Source organism: Equus quagga, chromosome 8 (genome assembly GCF_021613505.1).
Source record: "Equus quagga isolate Etosha38 chromosome 8, UCLA_HA_Equagga_1.0, whole genome shotgun sequence".
NCBI classification, from domain to species: Eukaryota; Metazoa; Chordata; class Mammalia; order Perissodactyla; family Equidae; genus Equus; species Equus quagga.
Window position 1 is genome coordinate 52426604 of NC_060274.1, and position 21221 is coordinate 52447824.

Consider the following 21221-nt stretch of genomic DNA (forward strand, 5'->3'; position numbering starts at 1 on the left):
AAAGTCATTAGGATTTTGCTGTGAAGCTCCCCTTAAGAAATTGTTAGAGCTTGAACTTTGCTCAGATAAAACAGATTTCTACTTTGTTTCTTTTTCTTCACTGCATGGAAGACATTCCTGAATGGAAGAAGCAGGAATGTCACAGGGAGGGCAGCTTCATGGGCAGGTGGCCTGCAGTAGCTCAGAAGGTCCCCATGCTTGGTTTAATGCTTTGCTGTTATCTTAAAATTCAAAATAATATTTGAACAAAGAGCCCTACATTTTCATTTTGCACTGGGTCCTGTAAATTGTATTGCTGGATTGGTTACAGGGCATTTCATGCTTCTTCTCCATCTAGAAAGATAATTTTCATACAAAAAAAGCAGTTATAATTAATATTTCCACATTTTACATTTAGTTTCTTTTGTCCATTTTATATGAGCTGTCAAAATAATTTAGGGGTGCATATTTGGCAGGAATCACATAGTTCTAATATGTGGCTATGTGAGCTGAATATAAATTAGATACAACTATCCAAAGTTATAGTGCCCAAATATTTGTGAATGCTACCAGCTTTACCCGAAAAAAAAAATCTGTATGCCATAACTAAAGCTATAATTTAAATAAAAAGAAATGTCTGTTGAACAATTAGATGTTCAATGAGCTTCACAGATCCCCATGTGAAATTCCCTATTGCTCACCATTGGCCCTGTGGGAAATTCTAAAATGGCATGACTGAGTCTTTAAAAGTTTTAATGATTTTTAATACACATTGGAAAGCATATTTCCAGTTGCAAACAAGTAAGGGAAATGCTTTTATTACAGTGAAATGGCAAAAAGAAGTCCATAAAAATGCCCACAATAACACAAACACGAATGACTTTTCTATAACTTACTCCAAGAAAACTTTATCTTCAGATGGGCCTTAGGTTTATTTCAACAATCCCAGGCTGTTGTACACATAAAATGAGAAAATTACATAAAAGACAGTGATAATACCACTAAAGGAAAATTTATCACACTGAAAGAGGAAAAGCACACTGAAAAACACACTTTTCTTTAGTCAGGAGAAAGAGTACATTTATGAACGGATGATTTTGAATTGAAACAAATTAATGGTGTTATAGTTCAGAAATTGCATTGTCACTTTTCTGCAGAAGCATATTTTATGAAAAGAAATAGCTGCATAATCTTCATGCTTTTTCTTTTGAATTTACCTGCTCATTTTTTACATCTCAAAATAAAGGGGCAAATTTACAAAACATAATTATCCAGTGAAATGAAAAATGCTTCTAGTCATAAAAAAGTGAAAATCATTTAGAATAATTAATAAAATTGCTGAAAAAAAATTTACAGATAGCTAGGGTCTTGCCTGGATAGAGACCTGAGACCATGAAATACATGATCTGCTCTGTCCCATAATATACCAGCTGAATTTCTTTTCCACTCCCTCAGTTTCCCACCAGAGTTGGTGCAGTATTGCTGTTCAAAATTTTTTGCTAGTTCTTTTATCTGGACTTGGTTTCAACAGTGACTATCAGACATTACAGGGAATGTGACTACTTAAAATAGTCATGTAATAACACCTCCCCTTTCCATTGCCTCTCCAACTTCCTACAGACCCGACAAGAACCATACTAAAATAACCAAGTGAATATACAAACCACTCCTTATTAATTCATAAGATGATTTTAGTAGTTGTGAGAATTAAGTATGACGTGATTTCAAATATGATACTTTGAAACATATTTAATTATAAAGTCCTATAAACTATTTTAAAATTCACACAAAAATTTGTTGAAAATGATCATACTGCATGAAAGTTCACTGAAGTAGTATTTTATCATTTAAGATTTGAATATAGGTCTATTCAGTTAAGATAACTTTTTACTCTGATTTTGTTTTAGAAATAATTCCTGGAAGATGGTGTACACATTAATGGTTATACTTATTATTTAGCATTATTAGAAAACATTTACATTTTCTTTATATTTAAATTATATCAACATGCACAATAATTGTTCAAGTTTGAGACTGTATAGATGATACTTCAATATATCCCTAGAAAGTGCCTGTTCTAATAGCTTCTAATAGGAAAACTAAGATAATCTGAATTTTTGCTGAATGTGCAACAGTGATGACAGGATTTGCTACTCAAAATCTCATACGTAACAGGTTATTACAAAACAAAAAAGACAATAATCAGGTAATTTTTGAATTTTAAAAAATTTTGAAAATTAAAAAATTTGAATTTCAAAAAATTTTTGAATTTTAAAAAATGAACAAACATAAAACATCGTCAATATGTGTTTTTATAACTTCTGGGATTACTTAATTTTGTATGCTCCTCAAACCAGCAAAAGTTATTCTTCCTTTTATAATACACAATTTCATGTATGTCCTTTCTTTGTCTATATTTAGTATTTACCATTAATTAAAAAACATCTTCTGGATTAAAATTATTAAGTTAACAGTTGAAATCTTATAGGTTACTGTATATCCAAACGTATATCACACAGAAGCTCATGAATTCTATTTATTTATTCCACAAATATTTTTTCAGCACCTAGAATGTGGCAGGCACTACACAATTCATCACCTTTGTGCTGATCACCATCTTTGTGTCTAATATTTTATGCTGTTACAAAAATTAACAAAAATGATACTCTGCTAGGAATAAAATCTTGGCAATGAGCAAAATGAAGACAATGGAGAAGGAAATTCAAAAGTGTTATAAGTACATGAAGAAAAGCTCAGACTCATTAGTGATTAGAAAGTGCAAATTAAAGCAATAATGACATTTTACTTAACTCTCATCATATTGCAAAAAGTTGGAAAGTCAGAAAATACTATGTGTTGACCAAGATGTGGGATTAGGGGATCTTGACTTCAGATGAGGTTATACTTGTTAGATAGTTGTTAACTTTATCCCCACTCTATGATGTGAGACTATTACGACTATGTCAGGATGAAAAATAAAACAACTGCTTGTTTACAATTTATAAACATGTAATTATTTTGATGAGAATGCAGATAGGTGCGACCACTCTGGAGGGCAATGCAGCAGAACATCATTACATTAAGCGCATGTACACTCTATGACTCAGAAATCTTCTTCTTGAGTATCTATGTGTGAGGAGGTGGTGGTATCAGGACAAACGGACAACGAGTGTGTAGTAAATGCTCATGTGAATACATTCAGCAGAGGTTGCAGGAAATAGACCAGATCAGGTGTTAACACCAAAGGTGGATCCATCTTAAAATCATTTGCCAAGTAAACACAAGTGAGAAACAGGATCTGCTCTACAGTGCAATGACATTCCTGTACATTACAGTGATAGTCTTAGAAATTGACATTACGTATTATATAAATAACAGATATCACCTAAATTATAATAGTTGCTCTTAGAGGGAAGAAGGAAATAGGAAAAGAAAATGAGATAAAAGAAAATGAATGATATTAATAAATGAATGAATAAACAACCAACCAAACAAAAAAAACCACACACACACTGAGGAGGGGACCTTACATGAATCAGCGAGGCTGGAGTGCTATGAAATGAGAATCTGATGCGGCTGGGGTGAAAAACAAGACAAAACAAACAAATTTAACCAACAATATATATGCATATAAGAAATTATTTGTAAGTTATTGTTTTACACCTTTTATCCACTCATATTATTAACCATGACTATAGATTAATTTCCTAAGTTTGGATATCTGCTCGCAAGAATCCTTTATAAACTAGCAGCAGCTCAGCTGAACTGAGCCTCTGCCCTGGCTTTCCAAACAGCGAACAAACCCTGCAAGTGAGTTTCAGGGGTCCAATACCTTGTCCACATCAGTTATACTAATTACTCATTCAGTTGCAAGTTAGGCAGTGTTAAAATAAGGGCAATACATAGATAGACAGATTTTATTATTTTTTATATTTTACAATTTTAACCTATTTATGCATTAATATGAAAGGAAGGAAAGAAAGAAGGATGGAAGAAAGGAAAAAAGGAAAAGGAGCAAAGAATGGAGGGAGGGAATCTTTGGTAAAGGAAAAAAATAGTATTGGAATAGTGTCCTGCTTATTTACAGGACAAAGGAGACACCCTCAATCACGGTAAGACATTCAAAATCTAGATATATTTTCCTGAGGAAACTCATCTAAAGTATAAAATTTTAAGACTGAAAAGTATCTTGTTGAAGACCTAATCTCATAATAATACCGCCGTTTTTGTCACTGTGATTATTACTGCTATTATTTTTACTCTTGGAACGCACAGTTCAAACAAAACTTAAAATAGGGCTTCAGTATACAAAACATATAAAAATGGAGCTATTTTCACTGAAGCAGGTTCCATCTACCTGCTCTCCTTCTCCTCATTCTCCAGTTCCCACTCGATGGGTATCCTTAGACAGTTGTAGGGAATCCTAAGATTCTCTGAGCCACCTGAATAAGTTATAAGTTTAAAATGACCTCAGAACTTGAATAGGGCATAAGAAAAATTTCCATTAACTAGGACACTGTCTCCAGGGATAAACTGTAATGAAGATAATCTGAATTTCATTTTACTGTAAAGGAGTCTGAATTGCTAAAAAGACTACATAAAATGATTGTTTTTGTTTTTTGATTTTTCGGTGAGGAAGACTTGCACTGAGCTAACATCTGTTGCCAATCTTCCTCTTTTTCTTTCTGCTTGAGGTTAACCCTGAGCTAACATCTGTGCCAGTCTTCCTCTATTTTGCACGTGGGCCTCAGCATGATTGATGAGTGGTGTATGTCCGCGCCCGGGATCTGAACCAGCGAACTTGCTCCTGAAGTGGAACACACCAAGCTTAACCACTACGCCATGGGGCTGGCCGCCTATAATTGTTTTTTTACCCAATAATTCTAATAATGCTTTCAAATACAGCTGTCTGTGTGTGTGTGTATGTGCGTGCGTGCATGCGTGTCTGTCTGATACTTAGCATTAAAAAATCAAATCTTTCAATAAAGAGCATATGCACTATTTTCAGAAAGATAAATATTTTATCTATCAGAAATTTGTTTTATGAACCAATGTGCTGCTGGTAGTTGACTGCTGATACTTTCTTTTCTCCATAATCAAATTATATTCACATTTAGCTTGAATATTTACCAACCGTTGTGACCTTTTAGCAAGTAACCATCCTTGGCTTCCTCAAGGGAGACTAGACTTGCTAGATCACTGTTTTAGTTAATTTCCACTCTATGATGTAGAGAATACTATGACTATGACAGAATGAAAAACAAAACAATTGTTTACAATTTATGAAAATACGTTTTGAGCTACAGGTTTCTATGAGAAATTTAATAAATATGTTAGAATTCTGAAATTTCCATATTGTTTTTAATTATTTTCCTTATCTATAATTTTTCCTTCCATATATACTAAACTTTTCAAGCCTAGGAACTGCATTATCTAATTTTTCTTTTTTGCATCCCTCACGTTTTCTCACTACCCTTAGTGGCAGTTATTCAGGTTCTTCCGTCTGGCCTTGGCTCCCCAGGGCTCCTGTGGTATCACTCTACCTGGGCTATCTTCTCTGGGCACTGCTACAATTGCTCCCAGGTAGTTAACTCTGGCATGAAACATCCAATCTGCGATTTGAATCTAAATTTGGTTTAAATTTACATGCCTAATAGACAAAATACCTGGTGCTAATGACATTTAAACTCAAAGTTGCTTTCAATCTAAAATACCAAAATTTTACTCTATTAAAATATACATTTTAAAGATATTTGATATGTCACAATTTCTTCCTTTCATAGTACAAAGATAATAGAATTAAACTCATTAGAGTTTTTTTTTCTTTTTGAGGAAGATTAGCCCTGAGCTAACATCCATGCCCATCTTCCTCTACTTTATATGTAAGATGCCTGCCACAGCATGGCTTGCCAAGTAGTGCATAGGTCCACACACAGGATTGGAAAGGGTGAACCCCGGGCCACTAAAGCGGAATGTGTAAACTTAACCACTGGGCCACCAGACTGGCCACAAATTCATTAGAGTTTTTGACGTAAATTTTATAAATGCATATTCTTCCAAATTTCAGTAGTTATTAAACATATATATATAGATTTGCAGTAACTTTCTACTTTTTTGCTTCCAGCTGTTGAATATTTTATATTGAGTAAACACAAGCCCAATATAAACAAAACAGACTGTGAAGCAAAAGTCTATGCTATGATAATATACTCCATTTCCATCCTTGAGCAGACTATGACAAGAGTTCTCTAGAGAAGTGTTATACAGCTGGAATATATTTTCAAATAGCTCAGAATTGGAGAAGTTCAATTCTCTGTTTGAAACTGTCATTAATTTGGGATGTGATCTTGAGCAGTTCACTTTCCGTGTTTCTTCTTTCACTCACAATTTTTGTGAAGAATAAGCAATTAAAATCATCAAAGTATGGCCTGCATATATAAATTCTCAAATGCAATTAATTTACATATTAGAAAATTCTTACAACATTTTGAATAGAAAAGTATCTAAGAAATACCAAAGACTACAGTTGAACTGTCTGAGCTTACCCATACTGCTTTTCTAGGTCTGAGTACATTGAAAGTATTTACAATCAGTGACTTCTACACTCACAGATCTAGAATAGATTTAGCTCCAATCATAAAAAATTGTAAAGTATAAAAAATAGATTACCACATATTTTGCAGAATTAATGGTCAATAATAAAAAGGTCATTGAAAGAGGATTACGTGAATCAAATGTTTTGTAAAAGTACATCACAACTATTTTATAGACTTGTTATAAAGCAAGCAAGATTTTTGTAGGTGCTCTAGTTTTAGTGTTTTATAACACATTAGGAAAGTGAAACATGATGTGACAAAGCTTTTCTGACATCATACAGTTAACGGTAGTGCAGAATATGAACTCCATCTAACTGTCTCTCAGGCCAGTGTCAGTATCAGTAAACAGGAAAATTCATTCAACTTAAGCCAACTAAACCTACATCCTAGCCCAAATGAATATTAACAACGTTCAAATACGTAAAATCTAGCACAAAGAACACAGACATTATTCACAATTTCATTTTAATTACAATAAATAAAGATAATTTAGAAACTGCATTAATTATCTATTATCTATATGACAATATCATTTGAAGTCTTGGGCATGCAAAAATTGAAGACATTAGTGAACAAACAGAAAGTTGTATAATATATCATTTTATATTACAATTTTATTGGAAACAATAACAAGTAGAAATGAAAAAAATCTAATCCTCTTCTCATCTCTTTTCTCCACTCCACTCCACTCCCAGAAAAAAAGCCAATACCACATTTCTATAGCCACATTGATGGAAAATTATGCTCAGTACTGCTGGAAGGGAAAATAATGTAGGAATGATTGCTCAATGTTATTGATCATCAGGGAAATGCAACCCAAAACTACAATGAGATATCCTCTCACACCTGTTAGGATGGCTATTATTAAAAAAAACAAAAGATAATAGGTGTTGGTAAGGAGTGGAGAAATTGGAACCCTTCACTCTGCTGGTTGGAATGCAAAATGGTCCACGCACTGCGGAAAATAGTATGAAGTTTCCTAAAAATTAAAAATAGAATTACCACATGATCTAGCAATCTTATTTCTCGGTATTTATTGAAAAGTATTGAAATAAGGATCTTGAAGAGATAGTAGCACTCCTATGTTTATTGCAGCACTATGCACAATAGCCAAAATGTGGAAATAACCTTAATATCCATTGATAGATGAATAGATGAAGAAAATGTGGTTTATACATACAGTGGAGTATTATTCACCCTTTGAAAAGGAAGAAATCCTGTAATATGAGACAACTTGAATGAACCTTTAGGACATTATACTAAGTGAAATAATCCAGTCGCAGAAGGACAAATACTGCATGATTCCTTTCCTATAAGGTACATAATAGTCAAACTCACAGAGGCATAGTGTATACAACATAGTACAAGAATTGATTTTTCCATTAAAAAACCAGAACTAAGAAGAAAACAGTTTAACAGCAATATCTGCTAACAAATTTAGAATAAAACTCAACTATTTCCCCTCCAGCTCTCTAAAACTCATATAGAGAAATTATTTCCCCTACCTTATAAGTAAACATGATTACAACCATAACAAAATAATGGCAATATATTCTAGACGAATTACAAAGGATTTTCATGTCTGTATCGTCTGATTATAAGAAGTCTTTTTGATTTAAAGGAATAAAATTAGACCCATTTTGCTGTGTTAATAGTACCAATACATGACTTTTTTTTTTTTTTACAAAAGTATTTTGCCCACTTTTTCTCTTTATCTTTTTATCTTTACACCAATCCAGTAAAATAGGCAGGGTAAGTTTAACTATCCCTAATTTCACAGATGTGAAACCTCAGCTTTAGAAATCATATTTAGTAGTAGTGCAAAAGGCCAGGTCTCCTGATTCCTCATGTAAGTTCAGGAATATTGTCCTGCTAATGGCTTCTTTTCTGTTTAAGATACATAGAATATCTAATTATAAAGTTTTGGCTATGTTTATGGCTAATATCTTAGATTTAAGTATATAACCAATATAAATGAATGCATTTAATTATGAGAAAACTAACCACATCAAGTCCACAAACATTTAGTGAGTGAGTGTCAAAGACAGGACTAGATTCTAGGTCACTAATATCAACCACTTATGATTTCTGACATGATTTCTTCTACTAAGGTGTAGGAACCTCATGAACACATGCTCACAGAAGGTAACCATGATTGCGGCTCCAAGATTAGAGGCCCCCAGTGGGGCTGGTGGGTGGGGCGCTGAGAAATGGGAGTGGGATAGATGAGCATGAGTTTGAAAGGATTGGCGTACGTTATGAAAGGCCTTGTAGGTCGCATTGAACTTAGGCTTAATTCATTTGATAATATAAGACATGAGGGGAAAAGTTTACAACAACCAAATTATCATTTTAATAAAATTCTGTGGTTTGAAGAGGGTGTATGCCTTTCTTCCCTTATGTTGCTCCCACTTTCAGCAGATTAGTGTCAGCTTCTTTCAGGTTTTCTCTGTAATTTGTACATATTTTTATTGTTACACTCAACACACTTTATTTTAAATTATTCATTTGTGTAATTGGCTCCACTTATGTCCTGTGAATTTCTATATCCATATATACATATGTTTGCCGAATGAATGAACAAATGAAGGCAGAGACAGACTGGAAGCCAGAACACTGGTTAAGAAGACAGGAATTCCAAACAGCAACTGATTATACATTTTTACATTTAACGTTATTTTCAGAAAATACCGTCATGCTGAAAAAATGGGATTGGCGAGAATGTTATTCAAATCAATAATATTTAAATCTACTTTTTCAAAATCCATTAATGCAAACTATCTAAGCACTATAAAATAGTGAGAGAGATTTTATTCATATTTCCTCCCCAAATACTTAAGGTGATACTGACAGAGACATAATTTTCACATACAAAGAAATATTACAGAGTGACTTTCCATCATAAACATTCATAACTGTGGCTTTTGGTCATCTTTTGTCTTACTGAGATGCAAACTGCAAATGATAATAAAAAATATTTGAGCTGCCACCTGTAGAACCATACAAATATACATGTAAGTTTTATGATTTCTATTAAAAATATATCTTTATTATATTAATTGGAAACAAGATTTAAGACTTGGATGTTAAATACTCAGTAGGTTTCTTATGTTATATAGGGATTGAACCAGTTAAAAAATGGTTGAGTGACTTTTGGCTTACTAAATTTGAATGCTGTATACAGGAACAAATAACATATTGAGGTCATTTCCATTGAGCTGAAATTTACCATACATGTTGTATTATTTATATATACATGATATAGTCATTTATCACCATGTCCCCTGTTCCCGCTTTGGTCTGAATGCCACATCTTATGCCTGGGTTATTTCTATAGCTTCCTAACTGCTCTCCTTCTTTCTACCCTTTACTCCTTCAAACTATTCTAGTTACAACGGTCAGAGTGATTCTATATAAATGTCAGTCAGCTTGTGTCAGCCCAGCAGCTTCTCATCTTACATTAGTAGAAGCTCTTAGAAATTACCTGAAAGTTACCTGGAATTCTTTAGGATGGGAGGAGGCATATGTGTAAGCTCCATTGGTTCTAATGCATGTAGAATCAACCAATATATTCTACATTTCTATATTTCTCTCACTGAAACTAAAAGAAAACATACATCACCCCCCAAAAATTCATTAAAGAGATGGATTTTCCTTCCTTAAAGGTATCTTTCTTCTAGTTCTTCAGATTTATTTTATATTTTAGTCATTCAGACCCTGAGCAAACTTTTCCTCCACAATGAATATCTTCTATTCACTGTCCATCTAGGCTGTAGGCATTTTGAAAGCAAGGTAGAATCATATCATTCTAGGATATATCTGTACAGAGTAGTTACTGAATAAATGTTTTTATCCATTTGCATTCTTCATTATTTCCAGTATTCCTAATATTCTCACCTCTACTCCTTCACAACAATCTTCTCTCTGAATTCCCTGTTTATCACCTCCATCTGCCTTTTCTGTATATTACTCCTACACACCAATAAGTTCTTATAATTCTGCATTAAGTACCTCAGTGTCCTTCTCCAATAAGAAACATCATCTCCCATGTTCGTAGCAGCATTATTTACAATAGCCAAGACATGGAAACATTCTAAGTGTCCATCGATGGATGAATGGATAAACAAGATGTGGTATATATATATATGCAATGAAATATTATTCAGCCATAGAAATTGAGGAAATCCTACCATTTGCAGCAACATGGATGGACCTTGAAGGCATTATGCTGAGTGAAGTAAGTCAACAGAAAGACAAATACTATATGATCTTACTTATATGTGGAACCTCCCGATCCCCAAACCACCAAAAACAAGCCCCATCAAACTCATAGAAAAAGAGATCAGATTTGTGGTTATCAGAGGTGTGGGTGGTGGGAGGGGGAGTTAGAGAAAGGTAGTCAAAAGGTACAAACTTCCAGTTATAAGATAAATAAATACCAGGGATTCAATGTACAACATGATGACTATAGCTAACACTGCCTTACGATATATAGGAAAGTTGTTAAGAAGGTAAATCCTAGGAGATCTCATCACAAGGAGAAATTGTTTTTCTTTTCTTTTTATTGTATCTATATGAGATGATGGATGTTAATTAAATCTATTGTGGTAATCATTTCACAATATATATCAACCTAACTATCATGCTGTACACCTTAAACTTATACAATGATGTATTTCAATTATTTCTCAATGAAACTGGAAAAAAAAACCCACAATAACTCATGCAGGGATGAATTCAAGTTTTATGAGAGCTGAAGCTTCCACAATTTTAAGAAAAAATATAAAATTATGAAGAAAAAATTAGATACAAGTGAATATCTGTTAAAAGGACAAAAGAAAGCACAACAATTACAATGTTAAAAACCTGACAAATGCCATGTATATCACATATTTCTTAGAACTTCCTGTAAGCCTTGCAAGGAGCCTGTACAAGTGACAGAGAAGATCTGAGACTCGTTTCATTAGTGTTATGATTTATCCATTCTGATCTCATTTCTTCTTTCATACTATGTAATTACTCTCACATTATTAATTCTAGTGCATAAATTTCCATTTTATGTAACATACCTAGCTTCCTATGGCTCCCATACTGCTGTCTTATACCCCGCTTCCAAATCTTTGACTATGTTTCTTCTCAAGGTTGAATCTCTCCCTTATACCTTTGGAGAGGTAAAGTGTCTCATACATAAGCGTTATAGAAGGGTCTTGTAGAGGATCCCTTATGTTTAATGCTGAAGACCCAGTGAGTTTCTGTGATTTGACTAAAGTCACACACAAAAGGAATTGATGAGAAAGATTGGTCCAGACACTCAGAGTCAGGCATCTGACACCAATGTCACAATTCTGTTCACTAACAAGGTGTGTTTTCAGTGACTAACAGACCATGAAGGTTACATGAACAGATATTCATTGTATGTATGTCCATAGATTTTAATCAGAGCATGAAGTTTACTGATTAACATACTGCTGATAAGAAGAAAAATTTAGAAGCCTTAAAAAGATTAACCAAAACTATGATTTTATAGTTAGGAGGTGATAGATTTACATGAGAAATGGTTTAATCACTTAAGGCATTATAATTTTTTAAAATTTATTCAGGCCATATATTTAAAATGATATACCATTATAGCAGATACCTCTAGCAGTTCAATGTCCCCCTAAAAGAAGACTGAACTTTATAAGATTGTTATCTATGAAAATAATTTCATCTATCCTTAACAAAATAGCTTCTCTAGCTAGTCTAGTGCTTTATAGTTAACAAAGTACGCAAAATACATCAGCTCCTTACATACTCATTGTTAACCCTGTGAGATAGGTCTTAAAACTTAATTGCACAGAGGAGATAAAAGGAGACTCGGAGAACGTAAGTAACTTGCCTAAAGTCATGAAGATGGCTTAATTCAGAGTCTTCTGACTTCAAGTTTTCTGCTTTTTCCATTAGGAATATTCCATGTCCCTGCACCTCTGAGCTCAGAACTGACCATAGTCAACTGTCAGTTATTAAAGCATGTACAGATATAAGGGACACAGAATTCAAGCTTAATATAGCAAATAATCTTCTTGCCATCAAAGATCTCCAAAGTGAAAGTAAGCACACTCTTTTCATCATTTATGTGAAACAGTATGCCAAATGCTATGGTATATGGTTCTTATATATTATTTATAAGTCTCATAATTTTGCAAAGACTATTATTAGCCCAATTTCCCAACTGGGAACACCAAGGTAGTAAAAGTTAAACAATTTATCCTGGCAGTAAGTACAAAAGCTGAATTTAAATCCTTATCTGACTTTTAGAACATTCTCTCTACATATCGAAGATGCTAAAGCATTGGCTTGTTGAAGATTTGGTATGGATATTCAAGAGAAAGCTCAGCATCCTTGCTTCCAAAATAACCACACCAAGTTAACACACACACACAAAGTATGGCCTGTTCTGTGGCATATTAAGTAGACAAATCCAGAAATTTAAGTACAGAAAGAATTGTTTCTCAAGAAGCAATAGCACCTAAGCATACATAAATATTTCAAGGTATGCCATCCCTGTGGATAAAAGAAATCAAATTAGGATTTGGAGTATTATGCATACAAAAAATGTGTAAAACAGTGCTATTATTAAGTTTTCTTAATGTCCCTATCAAGAAATGTCTACTCAAACATAATTTTCCTCTGATAAATTTAAAAATAAATAAGAGAAATATCTTTCTTTGCCCTGGTAATATGGCTAATCATTACTATCCTGACAAGGTAAGTATGATATCACTGCATCTGAAAAATACTACAACCTACCAGTCTAGGTACCCAAAATTTATATTTTTCTTTCCAGAAGATAGTTTCCTAAATATTTATTAGAAAATCTTTGCATCAACGTAAAATACGATCTTGTGTCACATGTACTGGACACACCAGCTTGTGGGAATTTTGAGAAATCTCATGCTAATGACCAATTCGTACCTGGTAATCCCCCTGGAACAAGAACAAGGAAGCTCACTCATCTGTGTGGTGTGTTTCTTGATCGCCAACCTTGATCACTGCCATGCCATCTGTAACATATGCCAAAAAAGCATAAGCAGAAATAGAGACTTTCTTGCCTAGGAATATTCTCCCTTAAGTTACACAGGAGTGTGTCTTCTAATAATACTACTGGAATAAGTTCTTCTGCTATAGACTTCTCCATGAAAGGGAATTAGAGAGGCCAACTTCTAAAATCAAAACCACCACTCCAAAAACAGCTAACCTCACTTTCACTCCAACCGCTGATTCTCTGCCATAAATCCAACAGTGTCTTCTTGCCAGAAACCCTGTCAATTCATCTTTAAGACGAGCTAGCTAGCTGGACCACATCACCTACATTGAAACAACTAGAAACTAAGAATTTACAAATATCCATGAATTAGAATTTATGATACCGGCACATTTCCTCACAGAACAGCATACGGACAAAGACGAACTCATTTCTTGACAGGCCTAATAGCCTGAGAGAAGCTAACTTTCCATATAGCTCTAAGTCCACAAGAAAAAACTGGATATCACCAGTTTTAACTTTTTGCTCTCCTAGTCTATGTTCCCACTGATTCATTAAGGTCCTTGAAGCTACATTCAGATCTTAACATTATACTCTTAGCTCCAAACAGTTTTCCAAAAATTTTCCAAACAAATTTGATTTAATTATCAATAATAGTAATAGAGAAACAAATTATCTTCAAAATATTTTATTAAATTAACTTACAGTTGGACAACCTATCAATACAAACAAACAAATAATTGTGTTTGGTTCATTGGCTAAAAGATGTTTAGTTCTTATGGATTCATTGTTCCATTAGGAAAATTGTTGAAATTTTAAAAGTATCATGCCAGTAATATATCTTACAATTATGATGTTACGATATACAATACCAGGAAAAAAAATTTGGAGATTAAGTTCAAGAAATCCAGTGACTAAATAAAGCTTAGTATCAATGATATGCATATTAAGGATTAGATTTGCCTATTATATTCTCTGAACAAAATTTTATTTATGTTTTCTACTCTGCCTTTTTCTGGAGATATAATATTTTTATAAGTTGATATAAAAGGACACAAAGTTGTTAACACACTTAACGATTTCTATGTGTCAATTTTTTAATGCACTGACTTACGTCATTGCATCGATTCAGAATACAATAATTAAATCTCTAAGTAGAACAAAAGTCCAGCATTGTGGACCCATTCAAGACAAATAAACATGACCCAATATAAAAAGATCTATTTTTTTCCAAATTAACCTATACCTTCAATATAATCACTATCAAATTTCAACAGAGATTTTCCTAAAAACTGACAATCTGATTCTAGAATGTACATGCAAGATCAAAGGTCAAGAATTGTCCCAAGAGGATTTTGAAGAAGAGCAATATGATAGATTCATCTACCATATGTCAGGACTTAATATAAAGATATCATAATTAAAACAGTGTGACATTGATGTAAGGATAGACTAATAGATCAGTAAGCTAGAACAAAGAACTCATAAAAGACCCACACACATCCAAAAAATCAATATATGACAGATGGGGCATTGTAGATCAGTGGGAGTAATGACACATTGTTCAATGAATGGTGAACAGGCAACTGACAGTCCATATGGAGAAGGAAAAAACTAAAATTTCTATTCAGACCACAAATAGATTAAAAATAACTTAGTTTAATGTCTGCAAGGACATTGTATGAGGAGTAAAATTTTACAATTTTTAAAAGAAAATAAAGACTAACATTTTTAACACTTCAGGGCAAAAAGAATTTCCCAAACAATATATAGAACATTTATAAAGATTAATACAAACAAAATGATAAATTAGAATATATTAAAATTTTAACTTCTGTTAAAAAAAGACAGAAACTAAAAGTACAAGCCACATATGGGTAGAAGGTATTTATAGTCTATATACTTGGGAAAGGATTATATCCACAATATATAAAGATTCCCTAAAATTCAATTTAAAATATACAAACAATCCAATTAAAGAACGAGCAAAAGAATAGGTAAATCCCAGATGAGAAAAACCCAAGATCTAACAAGATTAATAAAATATGACCATACTCAATACTACTGAAGGGACAATAAAGGAAAATCACAATGGGATGCCATTCCACATTATATTTGAAAAAGAAGATGTAGAGAGAGGAACAAGGATGTAGAGAAACAAGAACACAAATTTCCCACTAATAAAGGTAAAAATAGCATAACATTTTAGAGAGTAATTTGGAAAAAAACCACACAATATTCTCCCACATTATTTAAAAAGATAATTGTTATAACACAGAAATTTAACTTGTAAAAGAAACTCTTGCATATGTGTACAAGGAAACTGCTTCAAAAAATTTAATTATAGCATTGTTTGAAAGAGAAAAAAAAATCCTCATAAATAATCTAAATAACCAGAGAACTAAACATTAATTAAATTGTAGTAGAGACATAGAAAAGTGGAATTCTGCCCCTTGGTGAAAATAAATGAACTGGAACTACGTGTACCACTTTGGATGAATCTCATTAACTTTATATGACTAAAAAAATAGCAAAAATATATGTACAGTAAGATATCATTTCTAAAAACTTTTGTAAACAAGAAAAATGTGTCCTTATATAGTTTATGAATACATTAATAAAACTGTGAAGAAAACAAAGTGAAAGAGTAGCCTCAAATTAAGTTTGGTAGTTTACTCTGGGGCAGTAAGAGAGGTTTGGGAGAGCGAAGGTGACTCCAGGAGGCTTTAATTGATTTATAAGTACTTATTTCTCCTAAAGATATAAAACAAATATGGTAAAATGTTAAGACTTAAAACAGTATGGTGGGTACATGGCTGTTTGCCATAGTATTTTCTATAGCTTTTTGTGCACTAGAACATTTGTAACGAAAATTATAGTCAGTGACTGATTAAGTGTTCAATTATATACATTGAACCACAAACGCTAAGAAGCTCCCTCTGACCCACTCCCATCAGAGAAGGCAGAACCGAAGGTTTGGGATGTTGAGCTGGGCATCTCACTAGATAAGGAAATGAAACGAGTGAATAAGCTATATGACTCTATATGAGAAGGCAATTTTCCTGGTTGGGGAGGGGGCTCAGACTAAGGAAAATCATGTCCGCTTTTACTGAAGTAGTAAACATCAAAACTTGACTTTCTGTGGTTATCACATAATGGAGAGATTCAACCACTGAGTTGTTTCTGTAAAAATTTACAAGATTGAGAGCAAAACACACTCACCATTTAAGTGCAAATAAATCAGAAACACATGTCAGGCAGCGAACACTTCCACATAGTACTTGTTGCTTTGAGTTGAGATTTTCAAAAACTCCTGTTTTGTGCCCTTCACCTTCTCTCAACTGCAGAGCAAACAATGTTTGGGGAGATTCTGGGCTAGAGAAGAAATCTTCTCACACCCAGCCACTGCACAGTGAGATGGTGCTGTATTTTCCAGATTGGAGAGGTTTTTCTATGTCATTAATAATCCAAGCTCCCACTCACACTCCAGAGATCTGAATTCAAATTCAAAGCAAAGAAAAATTAAGAAAAAAAAAAACCTAGAATAAATTTATGAGCTGTTCAGCTGAAAGTTGTAAGAACATGTGCCCAGAGGATACAGTTTCTATCTTACACATTTTTTTCTGAAAAGATCGTCAAAAATTATATTACCAAATATCGATGCTGTCTTAAATGTACATAGTTCTTTACAAACGGTAGAGTGTGACTACCTGTATCATTTTATTTGCTTCACACAACCCTGAGAGGAGTGACATCTTCATAAGTATCCAACCGTTGTAATGGAAAATAAATTCCTCAACACGCATTTCCATATATATTGCTTTAAACCTTGTTTTATTAGGCCCTGACCTGGGCACTGAGTATGTAGAAAAAAAAGAATTCAGTGTTATGGGACACAATAGAAATATGCACAATACGGGTTGGCCTGGTGGAGCAGTGGTTAATTGTGCACGTTTCGCTTCGGCAGCCCAGGGTTTGCTGGTTCGGATGCCAGGTGGGGACGTGGTAAGGCTCATCAAGCCACGCTGTGGTAGGCGTCCCGCATATAAAGTAGAGGAAGATGGGCACGGATGTTAGCTGAGCGCCAGTCTTCCTCGGCAAAAAGAGGAGGATTGGTAGATGTTAGCTCAGGGCTGAACTTCCTCAAAAAAAAAAAAAAGGAAAAAGAAATATGCACAATAGATAAAAGCACAAAAGGATGGAACCCAGAGAACTGACCCTGGTTGTTATCAGACAAAAAACAAAACAAAACAAAGTCTGTGCTTGTCAAGAGACATTGATAATTGTATTACGGACTCTCCAAATTTAGAGATGGTTGGAACTTTGCTCTGAGAAGAATATATAAAGAGGTATTTTTTTTTTAAACATTTTATTTTTTCCTTTTTCTCCCCAAAGCCCCCCGGTACATAGTTGTATATTCTTCGTTGTGGGTCCTTCTAGCTGTGGCATATGGGACGCTGCCTCAGCGTGGCCTGATGAGCAGTGTCATGTCCGCGCCCAGGATTCGAACCTACGAAACACTGGGCCGCCTGCAGCGGAGCGCGCGAACTTAACCACTCGGCCACGGGGCCAGCCCCATAAAGAGGTATTTTTAAAGAAAGTTTTATTTTTGAAGCATGTCATGAATTCAAAACTTCCGAAAATTGTAATGATATTGAGTAGGTTTCAATAGGCAAAAAAGTCTAGGGAAAAGAAAGTTTATTACCCAGGAAGCATCTAATTTTTTAGGCCATTACTTAAGGTGTTGATCATGCTGAACTTGGTATAGATAATGTAAAATAAATAAGGTTTATAATCGTTTGTCTAAGAATAAAAGTTTAAAATGGATGTGGCAAGTTTTAAACATACATTCAAAGTCCATATATTCAAATTTTCTTTCAGATGCTCAAATCATTTCAAAGAGAAGTAACAACATCAAAGGCCGAAATGAGAGAAAATATTATATAACATTTAAAACCCCAATATTGATGAGCATTTCACAGCCCCAACACTGTTGGTCTACATTTGTTAAAAATTTTAATCCTAAAGCAAACAGCAAGAAATTGCACTTTAGAAACCTAGGCTTGTAGTTTAATTCCCTAGATCTTTTGTCTTCATTTTTCAGTAGAACAAAGACTGATCTTGTGCATTAAAATGAAGAATCATAGGTAGCGAAAGATCATTCTTTGTGCATTATTTGCTTAAGAATGTTGATTAATGTTCCTGGGAAATGCATTTTAAGATTTTGGAAGATTAGGATCCTTCAAGTACCTGATTGCCTGGGTTCTTTCAGAAAATCATCATAGATTGTTACAAAACCAAAAGATTGGTTCAGGAAATTTTGATTAATGGAACACTAACTGCATTTTTTATTTTAGGGGATGGCACAAGCTAATACTAGGAGTGTTTTAAAACTAATTTCTTGAGTATAGCTTAATGATTTTGCAATAACAATTATTGCTAATACTCAGCGTTTTGAAACACAAAATTCTCCTACATTATTTAACAGATAGACAACCTCGTTCAGAAAGATTTTTCAAAACAAGGTTGAATAAAAATCATTTTTCAAACAAATAACCAGTACAGCGACTCAGAAAGTACATTGGGGATTTTTTTCCCTCTCCATTTAATGTTAGTTACATAAGTGAGTATCTTCAGAATAGCACTTGGCTTAGGCATGAGAAAATCTACGTGATTGGTCAGTATGTTTTAATTGCATAAATCCAGAAAATAAAAAGCTAGAGAAAATTTGAAAATACTCTTACTCTCCCAAAAGTCAACACAATTGAAATCTATGCAATTGACTGCTGCAGGAGTGTTAATATGTCAGACCATGAGGAATCCGAAAAGTCTATTGTTAAGAGAAATGACCAAAATTAGAAAAAACAGTAGACTCAAACTGTTTCTCAACATAGCTTTCATAGTTTGGAGTGGAAAAAAATACAGTCTAAGAATTCTATAGCCAACCAATTGTCATTCATGTTTTAAATCAACTGGAAGAAAGTTTTGAATCAGAAAGGCTGAGTCTATATACTCTTGTATTCAGAAATGCAGAAAGATATACCTGGAAGAGATCAAATCAATTCCTAAGTATACATGGAATTCATTCTACAGATGAATATGTTCAATTACATAAACACAAAGATATTTTATCTATTTATCTATAATTTTCCCTTATGAAAGAATTAACTTCAAACTATAGAGAATTAGCCATCTTTATTGCCTTCAATAAATGAAATTTCAAAAATACTATAGTCATGAAAACATTTTAAAACTTAAAAGTCCATATAACTCCAATGGTATACAATTAGTATTTTTATAGTGATGCCTCACATCAGGCTGAGGGCTCTATGGATACTACATATGAATGAAACACATAATTATAGACAAAACAAAGCAATATACGTGTGTGTGTGTATCTCTCTCTCTCTCCAGAAAATGTGCTGGTCTAAACAGGTGAGTGCTTGTCAATACTCATTTAGACTGATGGCCTTCTTGTGAGTTCATCTTTGAACATAAGAGGAATGAACTTTTATCATTCTAGCCTGGTGGCACAGAACATAGGTATAGCCTTACGGATGAGAGGAAAGTAAGTGATTTATCATATGTTGAAGTTACTCCTAAAACTATTTAATGTTTCAAAAATACTATCTAAATATTGACAGTCAACACAGCATCATGAATCTAATAGAAATACTACCAAGTGTTTTATTAAAGATCTATATTGTAAGAGTAAATAAAGCAAATCTGGAAATCAGAAATAAATTATCAGTGTGGGTTATACAAGAACTGGATCCAACCAGAGGATCTATGGTCATAGGAAGGCTTAGCTTGGTATCTTGGCAAATCTTGAGAGAATTAATAAATAAGATAATTAATAAAAATAACATCTTACATCATATGCACGTGGTTTTTAATGATTTCCCACTTAAACTGATGAGATAAACTGTAAAACTAGCTCCAGGAGAGATGAGAACTTTAGTGGCAGTCTTTGAGCCTGTAAAATCACACATGTAATTGTAGGCTCATTTCAAGTTTTCTCTCTTGAATTAGTTTGTATTATATCTAATTTTTATTTAAACTTCTGAGCTTAAAAATGGCCACATAGGCTACTAAGTGCAGAGAGTAACACTTCATCACAGCATGCTTCATTGAAATTATCTTTCAAATCATCCTGATCTGTAGCATTTGCTGACACAAAGAAGAGTATGAAATTTTATCTTTAAATTATTCAAGTATCTTTGCCAAACTATATCTGGTATAGCTATTCTTGTAATTTTTTAAAATTTTAAAATAAAAATAGCATATTTGTTTCCTTCTGGAGTATGCTATATGAAAGTGATCATATAACTCCCATCCTTAAAAATGGTCTCAATTCCTGTATCTTAACTTGACTGCAACAACAAAAGAGTAGCATTGGGCATGATAGGATTATCATCATAGAAACTTCATACAGACCTAGTGTTTTGCTCAGAATTGTTATATCTTTTTTCTATATATGTATACATAGTTGCATATTTTAGTTGTGTGTCCTCCTAGTTGTGGCATGTGGGATGCTGCCTCAGCCTGGCCTGATGAGTGGTGCCATGTCCCCACCCAGGATCTGAACTGGTGAAACCATGGGCCGCCGAAGCAGAGTGTGT

The 21221-nt window shown here is 33.6% G+C and overlaps 1 protein-coding gene across 4 annotated transcripts in view; it reads right to left on the minus strand.

Moving 5' to 3' along the window:
* Positions 1-21221, minus strand: part of PCLO (piccolo presynaptic cytomatrix protein) — a 375574-nt gene that overhangs the window by 99088 nt on the left and 255265 nt on the right. The window contains exon 11 of one of the 4 annotated variants that reach the window (XM_046669725.1): positions 13530-13618. The exons of 2 other annotated variants lie outside the window; for them this stretch is intronic. In XM_046669725.1, the coding sequence (XP_046525681.1) occupies positions 13563-13618 (56 nt within the window). In that variant the 3' untranslated portion in view covers positions 13530-13562. Of the gene's footprint in view, positions 1-258; positions 334-13529; positions 13619-21221 lie in introns of those variants that run through there. One more of the 4 variants, XM_046669726.1, reaches the window with a different exon arrangement.